General features: G+C 39.8%; 1 protein-coding gene across 39 annotated transcripts in view; it reads left to right on the top strand.

The window, feature by feature from the left end:
* LOC132379214 (CUGBP Elav-like family member 4) overlaps nucleotides 1-22,071 on the top strand; it is an 816,081-nt gene that overhangs the window by 638,929 nt on the left and 155,081 nt on the right. For 7 of the 39 annotated variants that reach the window (XM_059946919.1, XM_059946903.1, XM_059946920.1 and 4 more), the window contains exon 4: nucleotides 6,596-6,609. The exons of the other annotated variants lie outside the window; for them this stretch is intronic. In XM_059946919.1, coding sequence (XP_059802902.1) covers nucleotides 6,596-6,609 — 14 coding nt within the window. The remainder of the gene's footprint in view (nucleotides 1-6,595; nucleotides 6,610-22,071) is intronic. 39 annotated transcript variants of the gene reach the window in all.

Below are 22,071 nucleotides of genomic sequence, written 5' to 3'. Positions count from 1 at the left end.
TTTCCTGGGCACTTTCTTAATCACCTTATCCACCTATCCTGCCATTTTCACTCAACTCTCAGTGGCCACTTTATTAGGTACACCAGCTCATTAATGCAAATATATGATCAGCCAATCATGTCACAGCAACTCGATGTCAAAGCATGCAGACATGGTCAAAGGGTTCAGTTGCTGTTCAGAACTAACATCAGAATTGGGAAGAAATGTGATCTAAGTGACCTTGACCATGGAATGATTGTTGGATCCTGCTGGGGTAGTTTGGGTATCTCAGAAATGGCAAACCTCTTGGAATTTTTACTCACAATAGTCCCGAGTTTACAGAAAGAAGGGAGAAAGAGAAAAAAAACACATCCATTGAGTAGCAGTTCTGTGGGTGAAAATGAGAGAGGTCAGAGGAGAATGGCCACTGGACCAGCTAGGTTGACACATCTGAAAGGGTCAAACCTACCCTTCTAATTCCCTTACTGATGCAGACCACTAAGTGTCCCTCTATGGTGACAACATTGCCACCCACCCGCCTCCCAACCTGGACTGCAGTATGAGATGGGACTGGGGAAGATGAGGAGGCTTTCAGATGAAGCCAAGGTCCAACTTAAAGTGGACAAGAGTAGGATCCCATTCCCAACTTAGCCCAAACTGTGTATCCATGTAGTAATCAATCATTAATGCAGTTTCATCATGTGAAGTTTTTCATCTGTGATAATAAATCAGATCATAACACCTCTTCCAATAGATCCAAAGAGGCTTGACAATCCTCGGAAATAGCAAATTGTTTCAACTAAATAAAACTTAGTCATATTGGATTGCAATGATTTACATTCGTCACATACATGTAGATAGAGCAAAAAGTTTTTGTTTTGCATGTCATCCAGGCAGATCATGCCATATATAAAGAGTTTCTATTCAGAGAAAGTGCATCATTTAGAGTATTGTATATAGCTCTGATCATCACCCTATAGCGAGGGTCCCCTTCCTTTTTTAATGCCATAGACCCATACCATTTACTGAGGGGCCTGTAGACTCCAGTTTGGGACATCCCTACCCTTTAGGAAGGATGTGAAGGCTTGAACAGGGAGCAGAACAGGTATACTGGAACGCTGTCCTGTTTGGTCTTATATGAGGTTGCTCAGTATGGGATTGTTTTCACTTGAGTGTTGAAGGCTGAGGGGAGAACTGAGAGAAAATAGTAAAACCCTTCAACTACCAGTTTAGTAGTTATTATCCTTCAACCACCAAGCTCCTGAACCAGAGTGGATAACTTCATTCACCTCAAATCTATACTGATTCCACAAATATGGACTATCTTTCAAGGACTTATATTCTCAGTGTTATTTACTTATTATTTTTTATTCACTCAGTGTGTCTTCCTCTGTCCGTTGGATGTTTGTCAGTCTTTGCTTGTGTAAAGTGTTCTCATTGAGTCTATAGTATTTCTTTGTTCTACTGTGAATTCCTGCAAGAAAGTAAATAGTCAAAGTATTCTTTCGAGGTTGGAAATGTCAAATACATAAGTTTAACATGGGGGGGGGGGATTTTTAAAGATTTGTGAGGCAAACTTTTTTTACAGAGAGTGGTTGGTACCTAGAACATTCTGGAACATAGGGTGGTGATAGAAGCAGATGCAATAGCAAAGTTTAAGTGGCTTTCAGACAGGCAGGGAGTGGAAGCATATGGACCACGAGCAGGCAAATACAATTAGCTTAGAGTAGCATCATGTTTGGCACAGACATGATGGGTCAAAGGGCCTGTTTCTATACTATTACATGCATTATTTCTTATGATGAATGTTCATTAGAACTGCCATCTTCTTCCAAAATATTGGTGTCATTTTGAAAGACATGAGACTATAAAAAATAAACTCTTTTAATAGATTGAGTGAGTGTGTTTATACTATTCAAGTTCAGGATATTATCAGATGTTTAAATGAAGCATTAAGAAAGCCATATTCTCTCTATAACTGGCATTCAGTGTGTGTATAGAAAAGCACTTAGAACAGTGCAGTGGTTTATGGAATATCTTCCTCTTCCCAAAACAAAAGCTGCTTTCAGTGGAATAAGCTGTTTTGCTAATGGCTTTAAATATAGTTATTGCTATGGAACCTTCTGCAGTAAAGATTGCAAACAAAACCACTGATGTTTCAACAACTGAATGAACCCCCCCCCCCACCCCCACCAAGTTCTGAATGGCAGAACTGAAATAAATCAGTGATTTCTGTGCTTCATGTTTTTGCATCACTCATCATTCATTTTGGTAGCCCAACTTGTGCTGTTCTGGCCTTGCTCCTTACTGTATGTAGGAGAAGGGGCTTTTAGTAAATCACCACAGCATCAGATCTCCAGGGGTTAAAAGGAATATCTTGTTTAGCTCTGGAATATATCTCTTGCCTTACTTTGATCCTCCAGAATGGCGATAGTGAGAAAGAAAGTGGCTTCATTTGATCTGTTCTCAGAATGTAGACATCATTGACCAGAGCAGTATTTTTTACCTACAGGATCTCTAATGGTGATTTACTGAGTCTGTAAATTTATGTTTATTTTTTGTAGAGATAAGACCATAAGACATAGGAGCCATTCAACTTTCTTCTGCCATTCCATCATGACCACTACAAAGTACCAGGAAATCTTTGGGAAGTGGTGTCTCAGAAAGGCAGCGTCTATTGCTAAGGACCTCCAGCACCCAGGGCATGCCCTTTTCTCCCTGTTACCATTAAGCAGGAGGTACAGAAGCCTGAAGGCACACACTCAGTGATTCAGGAATAGCTTCTTCCCCTCTGCCATCCGATTCCTAAATGGACATTGAAACCTTGTACACTACCTCACTTTTTTTTAATATACAATATTTCTGTTTTGGCACTTTAAAAATATCTATTCAAGATATGTAATTGATTTACTTTTTTATTTATTATTATGTTTTATTTATTATTACTTTTTTTCCTATGCTAGATTATATATTGCATTGAACTGCTGCTGCTAAGTTAACAAATTTCAGGTTACATGCCAGTGATAATAAACCTGATTCTGATTCTGATATATTACCCCCCTCAACCTTATTCTCCTGCCTTCTCCCCATTACCTTTGACATCCTTACTAATCATGAACTTATCAACCTCCACTTTAGGTATGCCCAATGACTTGGCCTCCACAGCCCTCAGTAGCAATGAATTCCATAGTTTCACCCCCTCTGGTTCATCATTCCTCATCATCTCTGTTCTATAAAGAGGTACTATTCTGAGGCTATTTAAAATTGAATAGGTTTCAAAGAGATCCCACCTCATTCTTTTAATAAGAACTTGACAATTCCTTTCTCCATACAGATACTGCCTGACTCTGGCAAACTATTTGTTGCTGTGGATTCCAGCATCTGTAGTCTCTTGTATTTCCACGACCTAAGTTGAGTTTGGCATCAATCCCTACAGCCACGATTCTGCAGAAATCTAAAGATCCTGATAATATTCTATGATTCCCTCTATAGTACTCTGCCATACAGAATGACAAAGGTTCACAATCTTATGAGCAAAGGAATTGTGTCTCAGTCCAACACTGTGACTCCTTATCCTGTGATGATGTTGCCTGACTTCTCCAGTTCCTCCAGCATTTTATGTGTGGACCACAAGTACCTTTATATCAAGTGGTTTCTTTCGTCATTTCAGAGGGCAATTAAAAGCCAACCATGTTGGTGGGTCTGGAGTCACACATTCCATACACCATTCTATATTTTCTTACACCATTCACTCAGTGGTCACTTTATTAGGTACTCCTGTACACCTGTGTGTTAATGCCAATCATGTAACAGCAACTTAATGCATAAAGGTATGCAGTCATAGTCAAGAGAAATTCCTCCCCACATTTATTCTAAAGGGACAGCCTTCTATTGTTACAGAGGTTCTAAAGCAATTCTATAGACGTTGTGTCCTGGACTCCCCCACTATAGGAAACATCATCTCCACATCCAATCTATCTAGGCCTTTCAATATTTGATAGGTTTCTGTGAGATCATTCTTCTAAACTCCAGTGAGTACAGGCCCAGAGCCATCAAACAATCCTCAGAAGTTAACCCCTTCATTCCTGGGCTCTTTCTTGTGAATCTCCTCTGCAGCCTCTCCGGTGCCAGCACATTGTTTTCCTAGGTAAGGGGCACAAAATTGCTCACAATGCAGCATGAGAACAGGCCATTCTAGGCCAATGAGCCAGTGGTGACCAATTACACCCATGTTACTAATTAAACCACCAATCCGCATGTGGTTGGAATATGATGGAAGCCTGAACACGCGGAGGAAACTGATGTGGTCATGGGGAGAATGTACAGATTCCTTACAGATAGTGGTGGAAGTGGATGCAAGTTGCTGGTGCTGTAATAGCATTACACTAACCTCTGCACTACTGTGCCACCCATGAGTATTAACTAGTTGTTGAGATGCTCGAACCACTTGCAAAATTGATTTATTATGGTCACATGTCCCAAGGTACTGTCCAGTGAAGAACCTTGTCCTGCATGCCATCTTTACAGATCATTTCATCACATCAGCGCATTGTTGTTAGACAAGGGAAAGTAGAACACTGACAGAATGCAGAATAAAGTTTTGCAGTTGCAGGGAAAGTGCAGTGCCGATAGGCAATTAGGTGCCAGGCCTTCGCAAGGTAGGTTGTGAGGTTAAGAGTCCATCTTATTAGCAGAATTCAGGGTGACTTGGATAGGCTGGGTGAGTGGGCAGATACTTGGCAGATGATGTTTAATGTGAATAAGTGTGAGGTTATCCACTTTGGGAGTAAGAACAGGAAGTCAGATTATTATCTGAACGGTGTAGTTAGGTAAGGGAGAAATACGAAGAGATCTAGGAGTCCTTGTTCATCAGTCACTGAAGGTGAATGAGCAAATGCAGCAGGCAGTGAAGAAGGCTAATGGAATGTTGGCCTTTATTACAACAGGAATTGAGTACAAGAGCAAGGAAATCCTTCTGCATTTGTACAGGGCCCTGGTAAGACCACACCTGGAGTATTGTGTACAGTTTTGGTCTCCAGGGTTAAGGAAGGACATCCTGGCTGTAGAGGAAGTGCAGCGTAGATTCACAAGGTTAATTCCTGGGATGTCCGGACTGTCTTATGCAGAGAGGTTAGAGAGACTGGGCTTGTACACACTGGAATTAAGGAGATAGAGGGGATCTGATTGCAACATATAAGATTATTAAGGAATTGGACAAGTTAGAGGCAGGAAATATGTTCCAGATGCTGGGAGAGTCCAGTACCAGAGGGCATGGTTTAAGAATAAGGGGTAGGTCATTTAGGACAGAGTTAAGGAGAAACTTCTTCTCGCAGAGAGTTGTGGGGGTATGGAATGCACTGTCTCAGAAGGCAGTGGAGGCCAATTCTCTGGATGCTTTCAAGAAGGAGCTAGATACGTATCTTATGGATAGGGGAATCAAGGGATATGGGGACAAGGCAGGAACCTGGTATTGATAGTAGATGATCAGCCATGATCTCAAAATGGAGGTGCAGGCTCGAAGGGCCAAATGGTCTACTTCTGCATCTATTGTCTATTATTGTACTAGGGGACTAGTCAGTAGTCTTATAACAATGGGATGCAAGTTGTCCATGACCCTGGTAATATGTAATTTCAGGCTTTTATATCTTCTGCCCAATGTGAGGAGGGAGAAAAAAGAACATCCAGGGTGGGTGGAGTCTTTGATTATGGTGGCTCCTTTACTAAGGCAGCAAGAAGTTTTAGACAGTCCATAGAAGGGAGGTTGTGCTCCCATGATGTGCTCTCTGCAGTTTCTTTCGTTAGGCATACTCGTTAGGCAATTGCATACTCAGCTCTAATTCATCTTATCATTCTGGTCCATAGATAGCTTTCCCAAAACTGGAAACATGTACCAGATGGGTTCTTACAGTAGGCTAGCAGTTTCATTTCCACCATCGTTGATATCTGTTCTATTTTAAAGTATATTATTTGTTTGACAATTTGGAATTAACTTTTTAAACTACCATGGTAGAACTTGAACTCATATCTCTAGATAACTGTCCAGCCAGCTGCATACTGGTTTATAAATTAACCATCCTGCAATATTCTCTCTGGGTAGTAGGAAGTTTTTATGCTTTGTAGGTTTAAGTAACAAATACATTTTTAGAAGTGTAAGATTTTCAATAATCCAACAATAATTCTAAACAATTCAAAACAGATACAGATTTGGAGTTTGGAGATAAGAATTTCTCTGGATGCACAGTATACGTACTTTTCTTCCAAACCTTTCAATTCTTGTTCCAATATACAGAATTCTGGAGGAACCCAACAGGTAAGACAGCATCTAAGGACAGGAATAAACAGTCAATATTTTGGATCAAGACCATTTATCAGGATCTTGGCCTGAAACATTGACTGTTTTTTCCTCTCTATAGATACTGTCTAACCTGCTGAGTCCCTCCAGCATTTTGTGTATATTGCTCCAAGATTTCCAGCATCTGCAGAATCTCTTGTGTTTAGAATTCTTGTTCTACTTCCTTTTTTTGTTGGGTTTACCAATACCCCAAGATACCAGCTTTCATTTTTACTGCCTGTGTCTCCTTAGTCAGTTGAATGGGCAGCTTCTCATTCTCTGCAGGTGGTTCTTGTTTGGTGATATTCCATTCCCCTTTTACATCTTCCACCTGTTCTCTATCACTAGGCTTGGAATTTATTTCATCAATTGCTCTGCCTTTTTCTAAAGTGTCAACATCTGGGTAGCCCCATATTCCCCTAATTCCTCAACTATTATGAATGGTACTGGACTTGATTGATTTGCTTGAAAGATAGTTCAGATGGAGTAAGGATGGCACAGCTTCTCCCACAACGGGCTTCAGTGAATCAGCTGGGCTTTTATAACAATCCAGTAGTTTGTGATATCCATGAATGAGGCTAACATTTAAACAAATAAATAATCCAAATATATTTAATTGCATTTAAATTTCTCAGCTCCCAGAATGAGTTCATACTAACATCTCTGGGCTGCTGGACCAGGACCCTGGCTGTTAGTCAGTAACTTGGCCATCACACTACTGTAACTCAACGTTAACGCTGGAGTTGAATTCACCAGCTTTGTGTGTTAATGTGGTTATCAACTGATAAACATGATACAAAATTATCAGTAAGAGCTGGTTCAAATCACAGATAAAGCTTCATTAATGTTATTGTTGGGAAAACATAGAATTTTTCGAAGTTTGCATTAGTGTGAAGAATTGCATGATGGTTATATTTCTCTGTGGTCAATGAAATTCCATGTGTAGAACACATGACAGCCAATTTATCTAAAGGCCTTGAGATGATAATGACCAGATCAGCATTTTTGGAAGACCTATGCTATTTGAGAGAAAATAGCCAAGAAAAGTTATTTTATTTTGGAGAACACAATGACAATGTCTTTCATATATATCCTGGACAGGCAGAAGGAGTTTCAGTTTAACATCTCACCTTAATTGTGCTCAGCCATACAGAACTAGGGAAACAACTGAGAATGTGTTCTTGTGGGAACAGAACGGGGGAAGACATTTCAGGTTATAACCAGCTTCGTTTTAAAAGGATTGAGTCATATCATATCGTGAAGAATCGTGAGTAAGCCAGAGAATCAGTGTCAATTTATTATTGTAAACTAAGTATTATTTATGATTAATGCCACTGCATCATTCAATATTGAGCATCTATGAAAATCCATCTCGGTGAATAACGCCATCACCTCATGGTCATATTATTGTTGAAAGCAAAGCAGCTAAGCATTAAAGTACAGTCTCTGGGTTGATTTATAGCTGGCCAATGAAAACTTAGCATTATAGTAATGATGGTGTTCTGATTCAAACTGGATTTAATCAAATGCATGTGATTTCCCAATAATATCCCCACTGATGTCACAACTGTGGTGTGCTGCCATGCCAATTGATCACAGGGTTTTCAGCTGTTGCCTCTTCTCCAGGCATATGATTGAAAAAAGCAGCCTCACATTAAATGGGACATGCCTATGCATCTTAGTTATTGAAAGTGCGCCAGATGCAAAGAACACAAGCAAACAGGAGCAGCAGTAGGCCACCAGGCCTTTCCAGAAGGTCTTGGCCACAATACCTTTCAACCTTCAATATTTTTTGGTCTTTCAAATATTTTTCTCTCTCCACATTAAGTAGCTTTAATGATGTGGCCTTCACTGCCCACGTTGAGTTCCAGAGGTTGAGAGAAAAAACATTTCTATGCACCTCAGTCTTAAAAATCTGCCCACAAGCTTGTAGCTCTGTACCCTTCTTTGTGGCTCTCCCATTAGAGAAGACATCTCAATTTCAATCCTGTCAAATCCTCTGAAGATCTTGTACATTTCAGTAAGGCTACTTCTCATTTATATAAGCTCAGATTCAGTCACTTATCAAAACACAGTGAAATGCATCTTTTCTGTTAACAACCAACACAATCTAGGGATGTGCTGGGGCGGGCGGTCTGCATGACTTGCCACATATTCCGGTGCCAACGTAGCATGCCCACAATGGTCAGCTGAACAATACAATGCAGGAACAAAGCAATAAGAACAACAAAACGAGACCCATTCCTCCCTGCTACCCACGCACACACACAGGCAGCCCTCCAACTCTAGGAAATACCCTGTGTCTCTTGACAGAACACTTTCCCCCCAGAAGAAACATTTGTTTGATGTGTAGTCACTGTTGTATATTTGGAATGGAAGGAGTTAAACATGCACCTAGCAAGGATCTACAAGCAGCGATGAACCAAAAATCAGAAGCAATGCAAATGCTGGAAATCTGAAACAAATGCAAAAAAAAAGCTGGAAACACTCAGCATGTCAGGCAGGTTCTGCAGAGAGAGAAGCATAGTTAACATTTCAGGCAGGACCCTTTATCAGAACTGAGTGAGAGAGAAAAAAGAGCTGATTGGAAATACCAAACAGACAAATGGGACTAGCTTGGAGGGCATCTTGGTTGGCATGGATGATTTTGGACTCGAGACTGCTTCCATGCCATATGACTCTATAGTTTGAAGTTGCAGAAAAGAGGTAAAACAAAGGGCATATTTAAGATAGAATGATCAAGGAATCCAACATGCTCTTTTGTTCTCAATGTGTTCTATTGGGGTTCTTTGTTTCATGACTGCCTGTAAGGAGATGAATCTCAAGGTTGTATAAAGTATATCACTTTGAATTTTGGAATCCATTCAACTTTAAACAACAGAAGCAATGCTACCCATTTAGGCAATCACTTTAACAAAAAAAATTATTCCTTGTCAATCACACCGAGCATTTGGTCACAATTACAGTCTATATTACTTCCAGAAAGTTGCTGCATCACAGCTCTGTTAAACTAGGTTCAATCATGACCTTTCGGTGCTGTCTGTTTGGAGTTTGCATGTTCCCCCTGCGTCCATGTAAATTAACCCTGGGCCCCCCCCCTCCACCCCTGCAACTCAAAGATGTCACTTTTATTCGATTAATTGGCCAATATAAATGGCCCTTGTGTGTATATGGGTGCTAGAACCTGAGAAGAATTAGGAGAAAGCCGTTGTAATAATGTGGGATTATTATAAATAAGAGCTTGATGTTATGTTTCTGTGTTGTATGACTCTATGACCCTAAAATTCCAGTTAATGAGTTCAATAAGGCCAGACATCAGAAAGAACATAGAACGTTGAACAGTACAGCACAGCAACAATCCCTTCAGCCCACAATGCTGAACTGAATAAATCATTATTTAAACATACACTAAACTCATCCTTTCTAACTGCACTATCCTTATACTTCGTAGAGTATTTATGCTACTGCATCATGTGTTTTGAATAAACACAAGAGATTCTGGAAATCTAGACCAACACACACAAACAGCTGGAGGAACTCTGTAAGTCAGGCAGCATCCAAGGAGGAGAATGAATAGTCCTGGTGAAGGATCTCGGCTCAAAACATTAACCATTCATTCCCCTCCATAGTTGCTGCCTGACTTTGAGTCCTTCCAGACTCTGAGTATGTTGTCCATATGTTTAGGATGTCTTATGTTGTCAAAGAGGAATTTCTGTCTTGCACCATCATCCAGATTTAAAAGTTGTCAGATGCTGCATATAATCTCTATGGGAGATGCCTTGTCCCATTGAAGCCCCATGATGTATAATGCAAACATGTTGGCTTTCCCCTCATTAATTAATCCCTCAGTGACGTAGGGTGACAGGGATGGATTTGATCAGTTATAGTCCCTTTGCGCTGTGTTGGATTATGCAGTGATTTAGGTAAATATTCTGCCCCCCTAATTACATGTAATAAGAAATAACCTTTCAACACACTATAATTTTACAGAAACGCCGCAGATATATCTAAAAATAAACCCCTCTCTGTGGGAGGGATATACGCAGGATCTTTTCATGGAAGATTGAACAATTCTACTTCCCTTTGTGTGAAGGGAGATAACTGAGACAATGAAATGTTTATTAGGAGTGAGTTTATATGTGAGAAGAGGAGGTGAAACAGCAATGTTAGTGATATGGCAGTGTGTATATAGCTGGTCTTGTGATAATAGACTGAAAGCAGACAGAGTCAGAGAGTCATACAACACAGAAACAGGCTCTTAACCCACTGTATCCATGTTGACCATTAAGTATTCATATCTGCTAAACTCATTTGCCACCACTGGCTCCATAACTTTCTATGCATTGGTGATGCAAGTGCTTGTCTAACTAGGTTCCTAAATGTTCTTAGAGACTGTGTGTCTTTGAGTGTGTTCCAGATTCCAACCACACTCTGGCTAGAAGAAAATTCCTCTTCATGTTTCCTTACTTCCTCAGAAGGTTAAGGAGATCCAACATGTCACTGAACACCAGAACAAACTTCTACAGTTGTACTGTTGGAAATATGCTGACAGGCTGCATTATGGTCTGGTATGGCAATCTGAACGTGAAGGAATGTAAGCCGTGAAGAATAGTGGTCTCAACCCAACACATCCTTCGCCACCATCAAACGTTATCAACAGGAGGCGCTGCCTCAAAAATGCAACAACTACCATCAAAGCTCCACTTCCTCAGGGCCATTTCATCTTCTGACAGCTACCATTGCACAGGAGGTAGAGAAGCCTGAGGTCCCACGACACCAAGTCCATGACCACCTACTTCTCTTCAATCATTCAGTTCTTGAGCCAATCTGCATAACCCTAATCTCTATTTATATAGGACAGCACCTCGACCATTTTGCACTACACTGGACTTGTTTTTTTTTGCTCTAATTTCATCCTTTCTTGTATAACGTTGTATAATTTATGTTTAATTTATATTTTTCATTGTGAATATTGTGTTTCTAATATTATATGCTGCTGCAAATGAGTGTTTCATTCCATCTGTGCATACATATTCTTGTGCATTTGATAATAAACTCAACTTTGAATTTCTAAAACTCTTACAATCCATGTCCCTATACTTCTGACACACCTGTTCTGGCAAGAAGTTTCCTACTCCTTGCCTGTTCATGCTCCTCATAATTTTAATACATCTGTCTTTGGAGGTCTTTGGAACATTATGATGTTGTGAAGGATGCTCTGTAATAGCCAGCTATTAGTCTGTTCTTTATAAAAAAAATTAATAAATTACCGCTTTATAACTTGGTGACTTGGTTCAAGATAACAAAGCTAAGGCTACTAAATTTGCTCATGACATAAAGATAATGGGGAAGTAAGGAGGCCTCCTTCTCTCCAAGAGAAACAGAGCCAGCCTATCCAAACTCTCTGCATGACTGAAACACTCCGTCCCAGGCAACATCCTGGTGAACGACCTCTGTACCCTCTCCAGTTCTTTGCAATCCTGCATGGTATCTGAGGTTATTGCCAAGGGACCATCAGCTCTCATTTTCTGGTTTGGTTTGTTTTCTTTGACTCAGAGGAGAGTTAATTGATGGTTAAATACCATTTCTGAAATGCATTGTGATTGCTCACCCAGGCTATTCTGAGAACACTTTCCAAACTCAACCCAATGAGGACATAGGGCAGCAAGGATATGAAACACCACCATGTGCAGATTCCCCTCCAAGTCATGCACCATCCTAATTTGGAAACACACCTCATTCCTTATATGGGGTGAGAGCAAATTGTGGAAAAACTGCAGAAGTTCAAAGTCACGGACCTTCTTAAAGTGCAACATAGTAGCATAGAGCTTAGCGTAATGTTCCACAGCACCAACAACCTGGGTTCAATTCCTGCCATTGTCTTGAAGAGTTTGTAACTTCTTCCTGTGACTGTGTGGCTTTCCTCTAACATTTCAGTGACATACGGTTCAGGCCATGCTAAGCTGATGTCGGAAGCATGGCAACATATCCCCAGATTGTGTTGGTCATTGACGTAAACAACACATTTCACTGTATGTTTCAATGCTTCCATGTACATCTGACAAATAAAGCTAATAATTAATATTTTCTTAATCAAAGGGAGCTTGGGGTGTGCATTAAATTTTGATAGTTGCATTTCCTTTGCTAGTACAGTAACTATATAATCAGTGGTCTGTCACTATCTGTGAGATGCTCTGGAGCGTTAGGATGCTGTGAAGAAAGCTCTGCAACAGCAAGCTTTTGGTCTGTTCTTTATAAAATCATTGAATCTTCTAATTGCTGCTTCCTAATTTGATGTCTTGGCTCAAGGCACCAAAGGTATGGCTGCCAAATTTGCTCATGATATAAAGGTAATGAGAATGTGAGTTGGTGAAGACAAGTGGAGATTACAAAACTGAGTGGATAAAGATCGGAACAACAGAATATACATAGGAAAGTGTGACATTTATCAGGAAAGTAAAAGAAGTATACTATCTAAATAGTGAGAGATCGAAGAGCTTTGAGTTTCAGTAAGATCTAGGTACCTCAGTGCATAATTCATAAAAAGCTTGTGGGCTTAAAGAGAGTTGTCTATTGCTAGCAAAACTGAATACTAAAGAAGAGTGGTTATGCTTCATTTACATGAGACCAGGTGGAATATCTGGAATACTGGCTAGACTATCAGATTTATTTAACAAAGTATGTATCAATGTACCTGAAACAGTTTAAAGTGTTTTTTTAATACATTTGCATCCTTCCTAAAGAAGGAAGGTTTACTAGACTAATATCTGCAGTGGGTGGATTGTCTTATGAGAGAAAAATGGACACATTAGGTTTGTTTATGCTGGAGTTTAGATGAGTGGGAAGGGTGTGGTTGAAACATTCAACATCTGAGGTGTCATGAGTTTTGGAGATGTCATTGATCAAGCAATCTCTTTCTGAAAGCTGATAGGGTAATAAAGAAGGCATATGGCATGCTTGCCTTTATCAGTGGAGGCAATGAATTCAAGAGTCCGGAAGATACAGTGTGTTGCTGTAACGATGAGCTCGGGTTAGTGAACCCAGACACAGAGTGAATGGAGACTCAAGTATAAAACACCGACAAGATTTTATTCACAGAAGAATCAATGAAGATATACAGGTCACTCCGAACAAAAATATCACTATGGAAAGGCTTGTTCAAGACTGAATGATGAGTGCTCAGTGCACATAACTTAAATAGTGCCAAGTCACATGAGAAACCCACAAGTACCAATAAGCAGTTCCAAAAATCTTCAGGGAGCAATTAGCAGGTAAAACAAGTGACAATTAGGCAACTTAACAATATTCAGGTGAAGTAGAGGCAGAGGTTTGGGGCATCTGGGTTCATGACTGTTGTAGGTCAGGCTGCATATGGAGTATTGCACTCAGTTCTGGTTTCCCCATTACAGGAAAGACGTGGAGGTCTTATAGATGTTTACCATGATGCAGCTTGGATTAGAGAGTCGGCTCTATAAGGAGGGACGAGACAAATGACAAACGGGATACCTGATAAAAGTTTATAAAATTATAAGAGCCAAAGATAGAGCAGATTGTAGATTTTTTTCTCTCCAGTGTTAAAACATCTAATAATAGAGGTCGTGCGTTTACGGTGAGAGCGGAAAGTTCAAAGGAGTTAAAAGATCACAACCCAAAATATCGACTGCCCATTTCCCCCCATAGATGCTGTCTGGTCTGCTGAGTTCCTCAGCTCCTTTGTATGTTGCCTCAAAGGAGACATGTGAGGCAAGTTTATTCTACGCAGTGAGTGGTGGGTGCCTGGAATGCACTCCAGGAGTGGTGATAGAGGCAAATAAGATGGAAGTCTGTAAGAAACTCTTAGATAAGCACATAAATGTACAGAGAATGGAGGGATATGGACCATGCATAGGCAGAAGGAATTAGTGTAATTAGGTGTCATTAGCTTCATTGATTTAGCCCAACATTGTGGGCTAAATAAAGGGCATGTTCCTGTGCTAGGCTGTTTTGTGTTCTAGTTCTATTTGTCTTTCTGTCACAGTAGTCTTTGATCTCATGTTAAAGTTGGTTGAAGTAAAGTTTTTGAATGCTTCAGGTGAATGGAAGACAGATTCCTGATAAGCAATAAGGGGAAATAGAGGTAGATAGAAATACACAGTTGAGGATCCAGTCAGATCAGTCATGGCAAAGAAGGCTTGAAGAGCCCAATGACCTAATCCTACTCCTACACTTGAAGATTAGATCTTCTCTCTTATGCTGTCTTTTTTCACATTCTTTCTTATTTCCTATAAAATTGTAGAGACAAACATTGATGTCATAAAGATGAGACAGAAAACAACTAATAGGGATTGGAGGATGACACCTCTGCTCTGAGAGATCAAGAAGCTGGAACTTGCTACAACCGGGTGGAGATGCCTCTAATTCAGGATGTTGTACAATTGAACCCCACTCCAGTTATCTTAACATAAAGACCTTGCTTAAAATGCCAAACCACCACAGAGGGTGTTCAGTACTGTCAGAAGGGATGCCTTTTAAATTATTGGTTAAATTGAGATGTGATCTGCCTGTTCACGCAGGATTCATGACATAATTTCAAAGTCAGTCAATGTCAGGTTCACTGCCATATGCACATGTATGTACTAGTGCAATGAAAATCTTACTTGCAGCATCACAGACACATAATTTTCCAGTGGTTTCTTCTGGATATCATGGCCTGTCACAGCAAGAGGCGCACAAGACATGTTGAGCCTAGGTATACCATCATTGGTGAGCTTTTCTTACCCCAAAATGGTCGTTGGCTTTCCAGCAATCGTCTTTACTGCCACGTAATGCTGCACGAAGTTCTACACATCATATAAATGCAGAAAATTTGACAGTTTTCAAAGTCAAAACCCCAGCTTAGCTGGCTGTCAAAGGCTTTGAAAACCATTGACATTTAGAAACAATTAAAATCAATTAAACCCAATTGAGTCTAATGATCCCATGCCAGCTCCAACAGCATTCCTATCAGTCCAATTCTCCTACACTTTCTGCACTTCTTACACTTTGGTTAAAGCAGCCAAAGACCCTTCTCACCCTGGACCCTCTCATTTCTCCCCTCTTCCTTCAAAGTCCAAAGTAAATTTATTTTCAAAGTACGTATATGTTGCCTCATAGTATCCCGAGATGCAAATTTGTGCAGGAATTCACCATAGAACAAAGAAATACAACAGAATCATAAGACCTTAAGATATAGGAACAGAATAAGGTCATTTTGTTCATTGTGTTTGCTCCACCATTTCATCAAGGCTGAACCAATTTTCCTCTCAGCCCCAATCTCTTCCCATCTATCAACCTCTGCCTTAAATATATACGACTTGGTCTCCACAGCTGCCTGTGGCAAAGAATTCCACAGATTCACCCCTCTCTGGCTAAAGAAATTCCTCCTCATCTCTGTTCTAAAAGGACGTCTCTCTACTCTGATGCTGTGTCCTCTGGTCATAGACTCTCCTACCATAGGAAACATCTTCTTCACATCCACTCTTTCAAAGCCTTTCACCATTCAATAGGTTTCAATGAGGTCACTCCTCATTCTTCTGAATTCCAGTAAATGCAGGCCCACTACCATCAGGCACACTTTATATGAAAAGCCATTCAATACAGGAATCATTTTCGTGAAACTCCTTTGAACACTCTCCAGTTTCAGCACATTCTTGCTAAGGTTAAGGGGCTCACCATACTCCAAGTGAGATCTCACCAGTGCTTTATAAAATCTCAATATTACATCCTTGCTTTTATATTCTAGTCTTTTTGAAATGAGTGCTAACATTGCATTTGCCTTCCTCACCACAGACTCAACCTGCAAATTACCTTTTAGGGAATCCTGCACAAGGACTCCCAAGTCCTTTTGCACCTTAGTTTTTTGTATTTTCTCTCCATTTAGAAAATAGCCAACCCTTTCAAAGTACATGATCATACACTTCCTGACACTGTATTCTATCTGCCATTTCTTTGCCCATTCTCCTAATCTAAGTCCTTCTGCAGCCTCTCTACTTGCTCAAAACTACCTGCTCCTCCATCTATCTTCATACTGTCTGCAAACTTTGCAACAAAGCCATCAATTCCTTTATCCAAATCATTGACGTATAATGTAAAAAATATTGGTCCCAACACAGACCCTGTGGAACACTGCTATTCACTGGCAGTCAACCAGTAAACATTCCCGTTATTCCCACTTTTTGCTTCCTGCCAATCAGCCACTATTTTATCCATGCTAGAATCTTTCCTGTAATACCATGGACTTGTAGCTTGTTAGGCAGCCTCATGTGTGGCATCCTGTCAAAGGCCTTCTTAAAATCCAAGGAAACAACATCACCCGATTCTCCATTGTCTATCCTACTTATTATTTCTTCAAAGACTTCCAACAGATTTGTCAGGCAAGAATTTCCCTTGAGAAAACCACGCTGACTACAGCCTATGTACAAATATAAAAGAAGGAAATAATAGTAAATAAACTAATAAGTACAGAGCACATGAGTTGTCGAGTCTTTGAAAGCCAGTCCTAAAGTTGTGTTCAGTGATCAGTTCAGAGTTGAGGCGAGTGGAGTTATCCAAGCCAGTTCAGGAGCCTGACAGATGAAGGGGAATAGTTGTTCCTGAACCTGGTGATGTGGGACCTAAGTCTCCTGCACCTCCTTTCCAATGTCAGTAGTGGGAAGAGAGCATGGCACAAACGATGAGGGTTCCTAATAATGGATACTGCATTCAGGAGCCAGCGCTCCTTAAAAATGTGCTCGATGGTTCATTGTGCAGAAGATACAAAAGCACCTTTCATCAGCCTCAAGGACAGCTTCTAGCTCACTGTTATAAGATTACTGCTTAGACCTCTTGTATGATAAGATGGACTATTGATCTCACAGTCTACCTCATTATGACCCTTGCAGCTCATTGTCTCCCTGCTCTTTCACTGTAATTTTAAAACTCTATTCCGTTATTGCTTTTCTCATGTACCATCTTGGTGCACTGATGTGAAATGACCTGAATGGATAGCAATGCTAATCTAAGCTTTTCACTGTGCCTCTGTACATGTGACAATAATAAACTAGTTTCACCTATACTCCCTCACATACCCATCAATCAGGATTCAGATTCAGCATCTTAATGCTCTTCCCACTACAACTCTGGGGATAACTTATAGTAGTAGCTAATTAACCTACTATTATATCATTGCATTTAGAAAAAAAATGAAATTAACATTTAAAAGTTGAACAATGAAAATGATGTATAGGAATTAAAAATATTAAAACGTCTTCAAGTGACTCCAAATTGACTTTGCACCCTTTGTTGTCCATTCCAGTGAATGATATTGCTATTCTTGAAATAGTCTCACCTAACACAATTCAGTAGGCAGATTCCCCACTACATATGTTGCCCCGTCACTGGGCACCACAGAGCTCAAATGCCAAACCCTGGAGGGAAATTGGTGATGAAATTTGGCTAGCAAAGTTGGGACTTGCTGTCTCAGGTAGGGTTGTTGAACCCACTGATGCCTGTGGACAGAGCAAATACCAACTGTCCATACATGGATATTGGTGCCATTTCCCGGTGGTCCCCAAGCTTGTATCTGCGGGAGTGTTTATGAAATCTTGCTGCGCAAATAGTCTGAACCAAGGCACTGGGCAGACACAAGCCTGCCGCTGGGGCTGCATGAGTCGCTCAGTACTCCGTCAAAACTGAATGAAAAATGACAGCAAGTTTAGTCAGTCCTGTTGGTTTGTCGACCATTTCTGTAATGCTCCCTTTAAGATGAAGCTGAGACAAGTGGCTGGGAGAAAGCACAGTATAGTTGCCTTACAAATGAAGAGGCAGTAAAGAATGAATCAGAGAATGTGCTAAATCAGAGAGTGCTCTAACGAGGGAGCTGCAGTAATTACATATCAATCTGCTGAAATGTTATTGCAGCCCTTAATGTATTCAACTGCTAAAAACACTGTTCTCTAAATTATAAGACCAATCATTGAGTCATTTAGAACAGAAAAAAAACTCGTGAGGAAACACTTTTAGGCACAAGGCTCTTTTTAATCCTCTGATTTAATTTAGTGACACAAAATATTTTTCAATGCTATCTTTATTAAAAAAAAACTATGATAAATTGCATCAGGCACCAGTTTATAAAGCAGGAGCTGCAACTCTATTCAATAGCGCTCATGTGTAAAGAGAATGTATAACCATGGAGAGCAGCTAGACTGATCACCCAGTCCTGCTGAAATGAAGCTGGGGACAAAAATCCAATATATTGGAAAAAGTAAATGAAGTCTTGCATTTCTGTAGCACCTTTAACATCCGATTTCCAAAGTATTTTAGATCTAATTAAGTATTTTTGAAATGCGGTACAAAAAATCTTTCATCACAATAAAAAAAATACGCAGCTCCAAATCTATGCTTGTCAGTTTCACTGAAAAGACAGTTTGATAATAACCATATAATCTGTTTTAGTAATCTTGTAGCCATAGAGAGATCTTGCATGGAAACAGTCCATTCAGCCCATTGTGTCTGTGGCAAATGCCAAGTATCCATTTAGAAAAATCTGACGATAATCCCTTTTACTTTAATTCTCCTCACATTTTCATCAACTCCCTCCAGGTTCTCCCAGTTTTCAAGACTAGGAGCAATTTACAGTCGGCAAATTAACCTATCAACCTGCATGCCCTTAGGACATGGGAGAAAATGGAGCAACATGTGGTCTTAGGCTGCATTCATACTAGACCAGAAAATTTTGAAAACACCGGTTTCACGTAAAAACGATAGGCATCCACATCAAGTGTTTTTGAAAATACCTCCGTCCACGTTAAAACAGGTATTTGGGTGAAGCTCCTCCTACTGGCCATGTGCAGGACACATCTACAGAAAACAAGCGACATGTTTGGGGTCGAATCTCGCCGTGAAAAGCTTGGCGTGCGTTTGTCCAGTTACAGACTAGAAACACTTAAAACAAAATTGCCAAACGATGGACGGCTGTTTGTTCTCACGCAGGAGGACTTAAAACTAAAAAAAAACAAATACTGGAGCGTATGGAGGCAACTGACAGGGAGTTCACGGACTGTTTGACCCAGCTGACGATGAACATTGAAAAACTGACCAACTCTGTTGCATTAATAAAACACCTTGTTAAATGTATAAAACATGTCTGCATCAGTGTTATTTTGTATTTCCATACAATGTTATAATAGGCTGTTACACATATGTTGTCAGAGAAGTATTTGCATAAGTAGGTAAACCACCATCATACAAGCAAGGGTTGAAAACAGGGCAAGGTGAGTATACTTATTTATTCAGTTAAGTTATGGGTCAAAGTATTTGGTGAGTAATTTCTAACTCTTCTGGCTTCAGTCTCATTGTCATCTATTCTGAAATTGTTAGGTTGTGTGGGGGGAGGGGTTGCGTTCAAGAAAACAATGAAATGCCACCATCTGTTCCGGCACATCATGACAGCGTTTCTAGATATCTCCTGTTACCTTGTGCACACTACTCTGCCCAAGTGGCGTTTTCAAATTTACACACACTGGAGGGCATTTTAGAAAAGCTCCATTTTGGGGGTAGGAAAACGCCGCTTCAGTGTGGACGGAGAGTCAAAACGAAGAGAAAAAGCTTTGGTTACGGATTTATCTGGTCTAGTGTGGACGTAGCCTAAGTCAATATTGAGTTTTATTGTCATGCATATGTGCAATGAAAAACCCGCAGCTGTATCACAGGCACATAGCTTCATATAAAGAGCCCTCACAATGAAAACATAAATTAAACTTAAATTGTGCACATTTTTAAAGAAAATAATTAGAAGAATTTAAAAGTCTGCTTTAATGCAAAGTAATCAAAGTGTTGTTAAACTTTAGTTATAAGGGTTTTAGTTGAGACTCAGTTGGTTGAAGTGAAGTAGCTGCTCATGAACATGGTAAAACCTCATGCTCCTGTACCTCCTACTCAATGTAAATTCCTACTGTAAATGTGGCATGGCCTGGATGGTAGGGATTATTCATGATAGATGTTGCTTCTTGAGGCAGTGTCTCCTGTAGGTTCTTACAAAGGAGTGGAGGAATGTATTGGGCAGAGTCCATGATTGTCAGCACCTTTTTTTCTTTCAGAGCAGCATGAAGCCATTCAGAGTATTTTGAACAGGTAGAATGCACACACTCCACACAGACAGAAGCTCGAGGTCAGAACTGAAGGATGAATATAGCCAGGATATAAGAGACTGCTGTTCTTTGAAAAAGTGTAATAAAATTGACATTGAAGAGCAAGTGTGCATGTGGACTTAACACTGCAGAGTGCACGCTCTTCCTAATGAGGATCCCAGAAGGAAGATGGCTTTTTTGCCCATTTTCAGTAGTTTAATACCACTTCCAAATCTTAGGAGTCTATACTGCAATCTCCTCTATAATTATTTTGATCACTGAGACAGACCCTTTACATCCAGTGAAACACCTTGAATGCTGACTGGCCTCTGGTGGTGGTGAAACTCCCTTGACAGCTTTTGACAGCTGGCAAAGCTTTGATTTCTGTCATTGATTTTAACCATTTTAATATCTCTGACATTTAAAAACTATTAACATTGAAATAAATAATTCAAAATATCAAACACTTTGAAAAATAACATTAAAAACACATAAATAATTAAAATGCTTAAAAGCTAAAGCAAACTAATTTTAAGAAAAGTGATTTGGCTTTCCCTTTGTCTGTGATCCACAGACATTCAATTACCATTAAAATCAATGAGGTCCTGAATTTTGCAATCAATCCTCAAATATTAATAATCCTCATTGTAAAGCTTATTGTACATTTGTTAAAGTTATTAACATCAGGGGAGAGTTATGATTTTGAATGATGGATATTGAACGATTGTTTTTGGTTCTTCCCATTTCAAAATGACATGTGTTATATAACTGGCATCTGTTCCAATATTATCCATTCCGCATTATTATACAATATCACAATTATGCCTCTGGAACAAAAAGGCTCTAAGGACCAGTTTTTAAACTTGACAGTCTTTCCCAATAAAGCTCTTTAAAAACAGTCAGTGACAATAATCATAATTTGACTTGACTTGGTGAATGCATTTGTAATATTTCCAGATTAAAGGTCCCATGAGTTAAAATAAATCTGGGTGAAATTTGGTCGGTGAGGAATCCACCCCAAAATGTTGTTGGAACTAGCATTTCAGAACATCTCAGATTCAGATTAGTTTCTTGTCATGTACACCAATGTGTAATGAAATTCCTTCCTCATGTGAAGTTCACAAAGTAAACAGCATCCACTGTAATATTAAATTCAATAATAAATGCAGCAAAGGTAAAGAAAGAAATGAGCTTTATTTGTCATGTGTACATTCAAACATACTGTGAAATGTGTCATTTGCACCAAATCAAATCAGCGAGAATTGTGCTGGTCAGCCGCAAGTGTCAGTGTGCTATTGGCTCCAATGTTGTATGCCTACAACTAAACGTTACACTGCTGTCCTACCCTTAAAGAGCACAGGACTGTAGAAGGGTGAAAAATAAAGCAGAGCAGTGCAAAGAGAAATACTAAAGTGGCAATAAAGAAGAGGTACAATATAATTAAAAATTTGAGAACTTGGCAGCACCACCAGGAAGGGAATGTGAAAGAGGTGATTGTTTCAGAAATCTCATAATAATGGAGAAGTGTTGTGTTCTTGATACGTATCGTGAGTTACTAAGAACAAACCATATTCTGGAAGAACATAACTAGGACTTTTATTTAACAGCAAACAGCAACCACGTCTTAACCACACAAGC

Source organism: Hypanus sabinus, chromosome 21 (assembly GCF_030144855.1).
Source record: "Hypanus sabinus isolate sHypSab1 chromosome 21, sHypSab1.hap1, whole genome shotgun sequence".
In the NCBI taxonomy this organism is placed as follows: domain Eukaryota; kingdom Metazoa; phylum Chordata; class Chondrichthyes; order Myliobatiformes; family Dasyatidae; genus Hypanus; species Hypanus sabinus.
The sequence above is the reverse complement of the archived record's forward strand: the minus strand, read 5'-3'. Positions and strand labels throughout refer to the sequence as shown.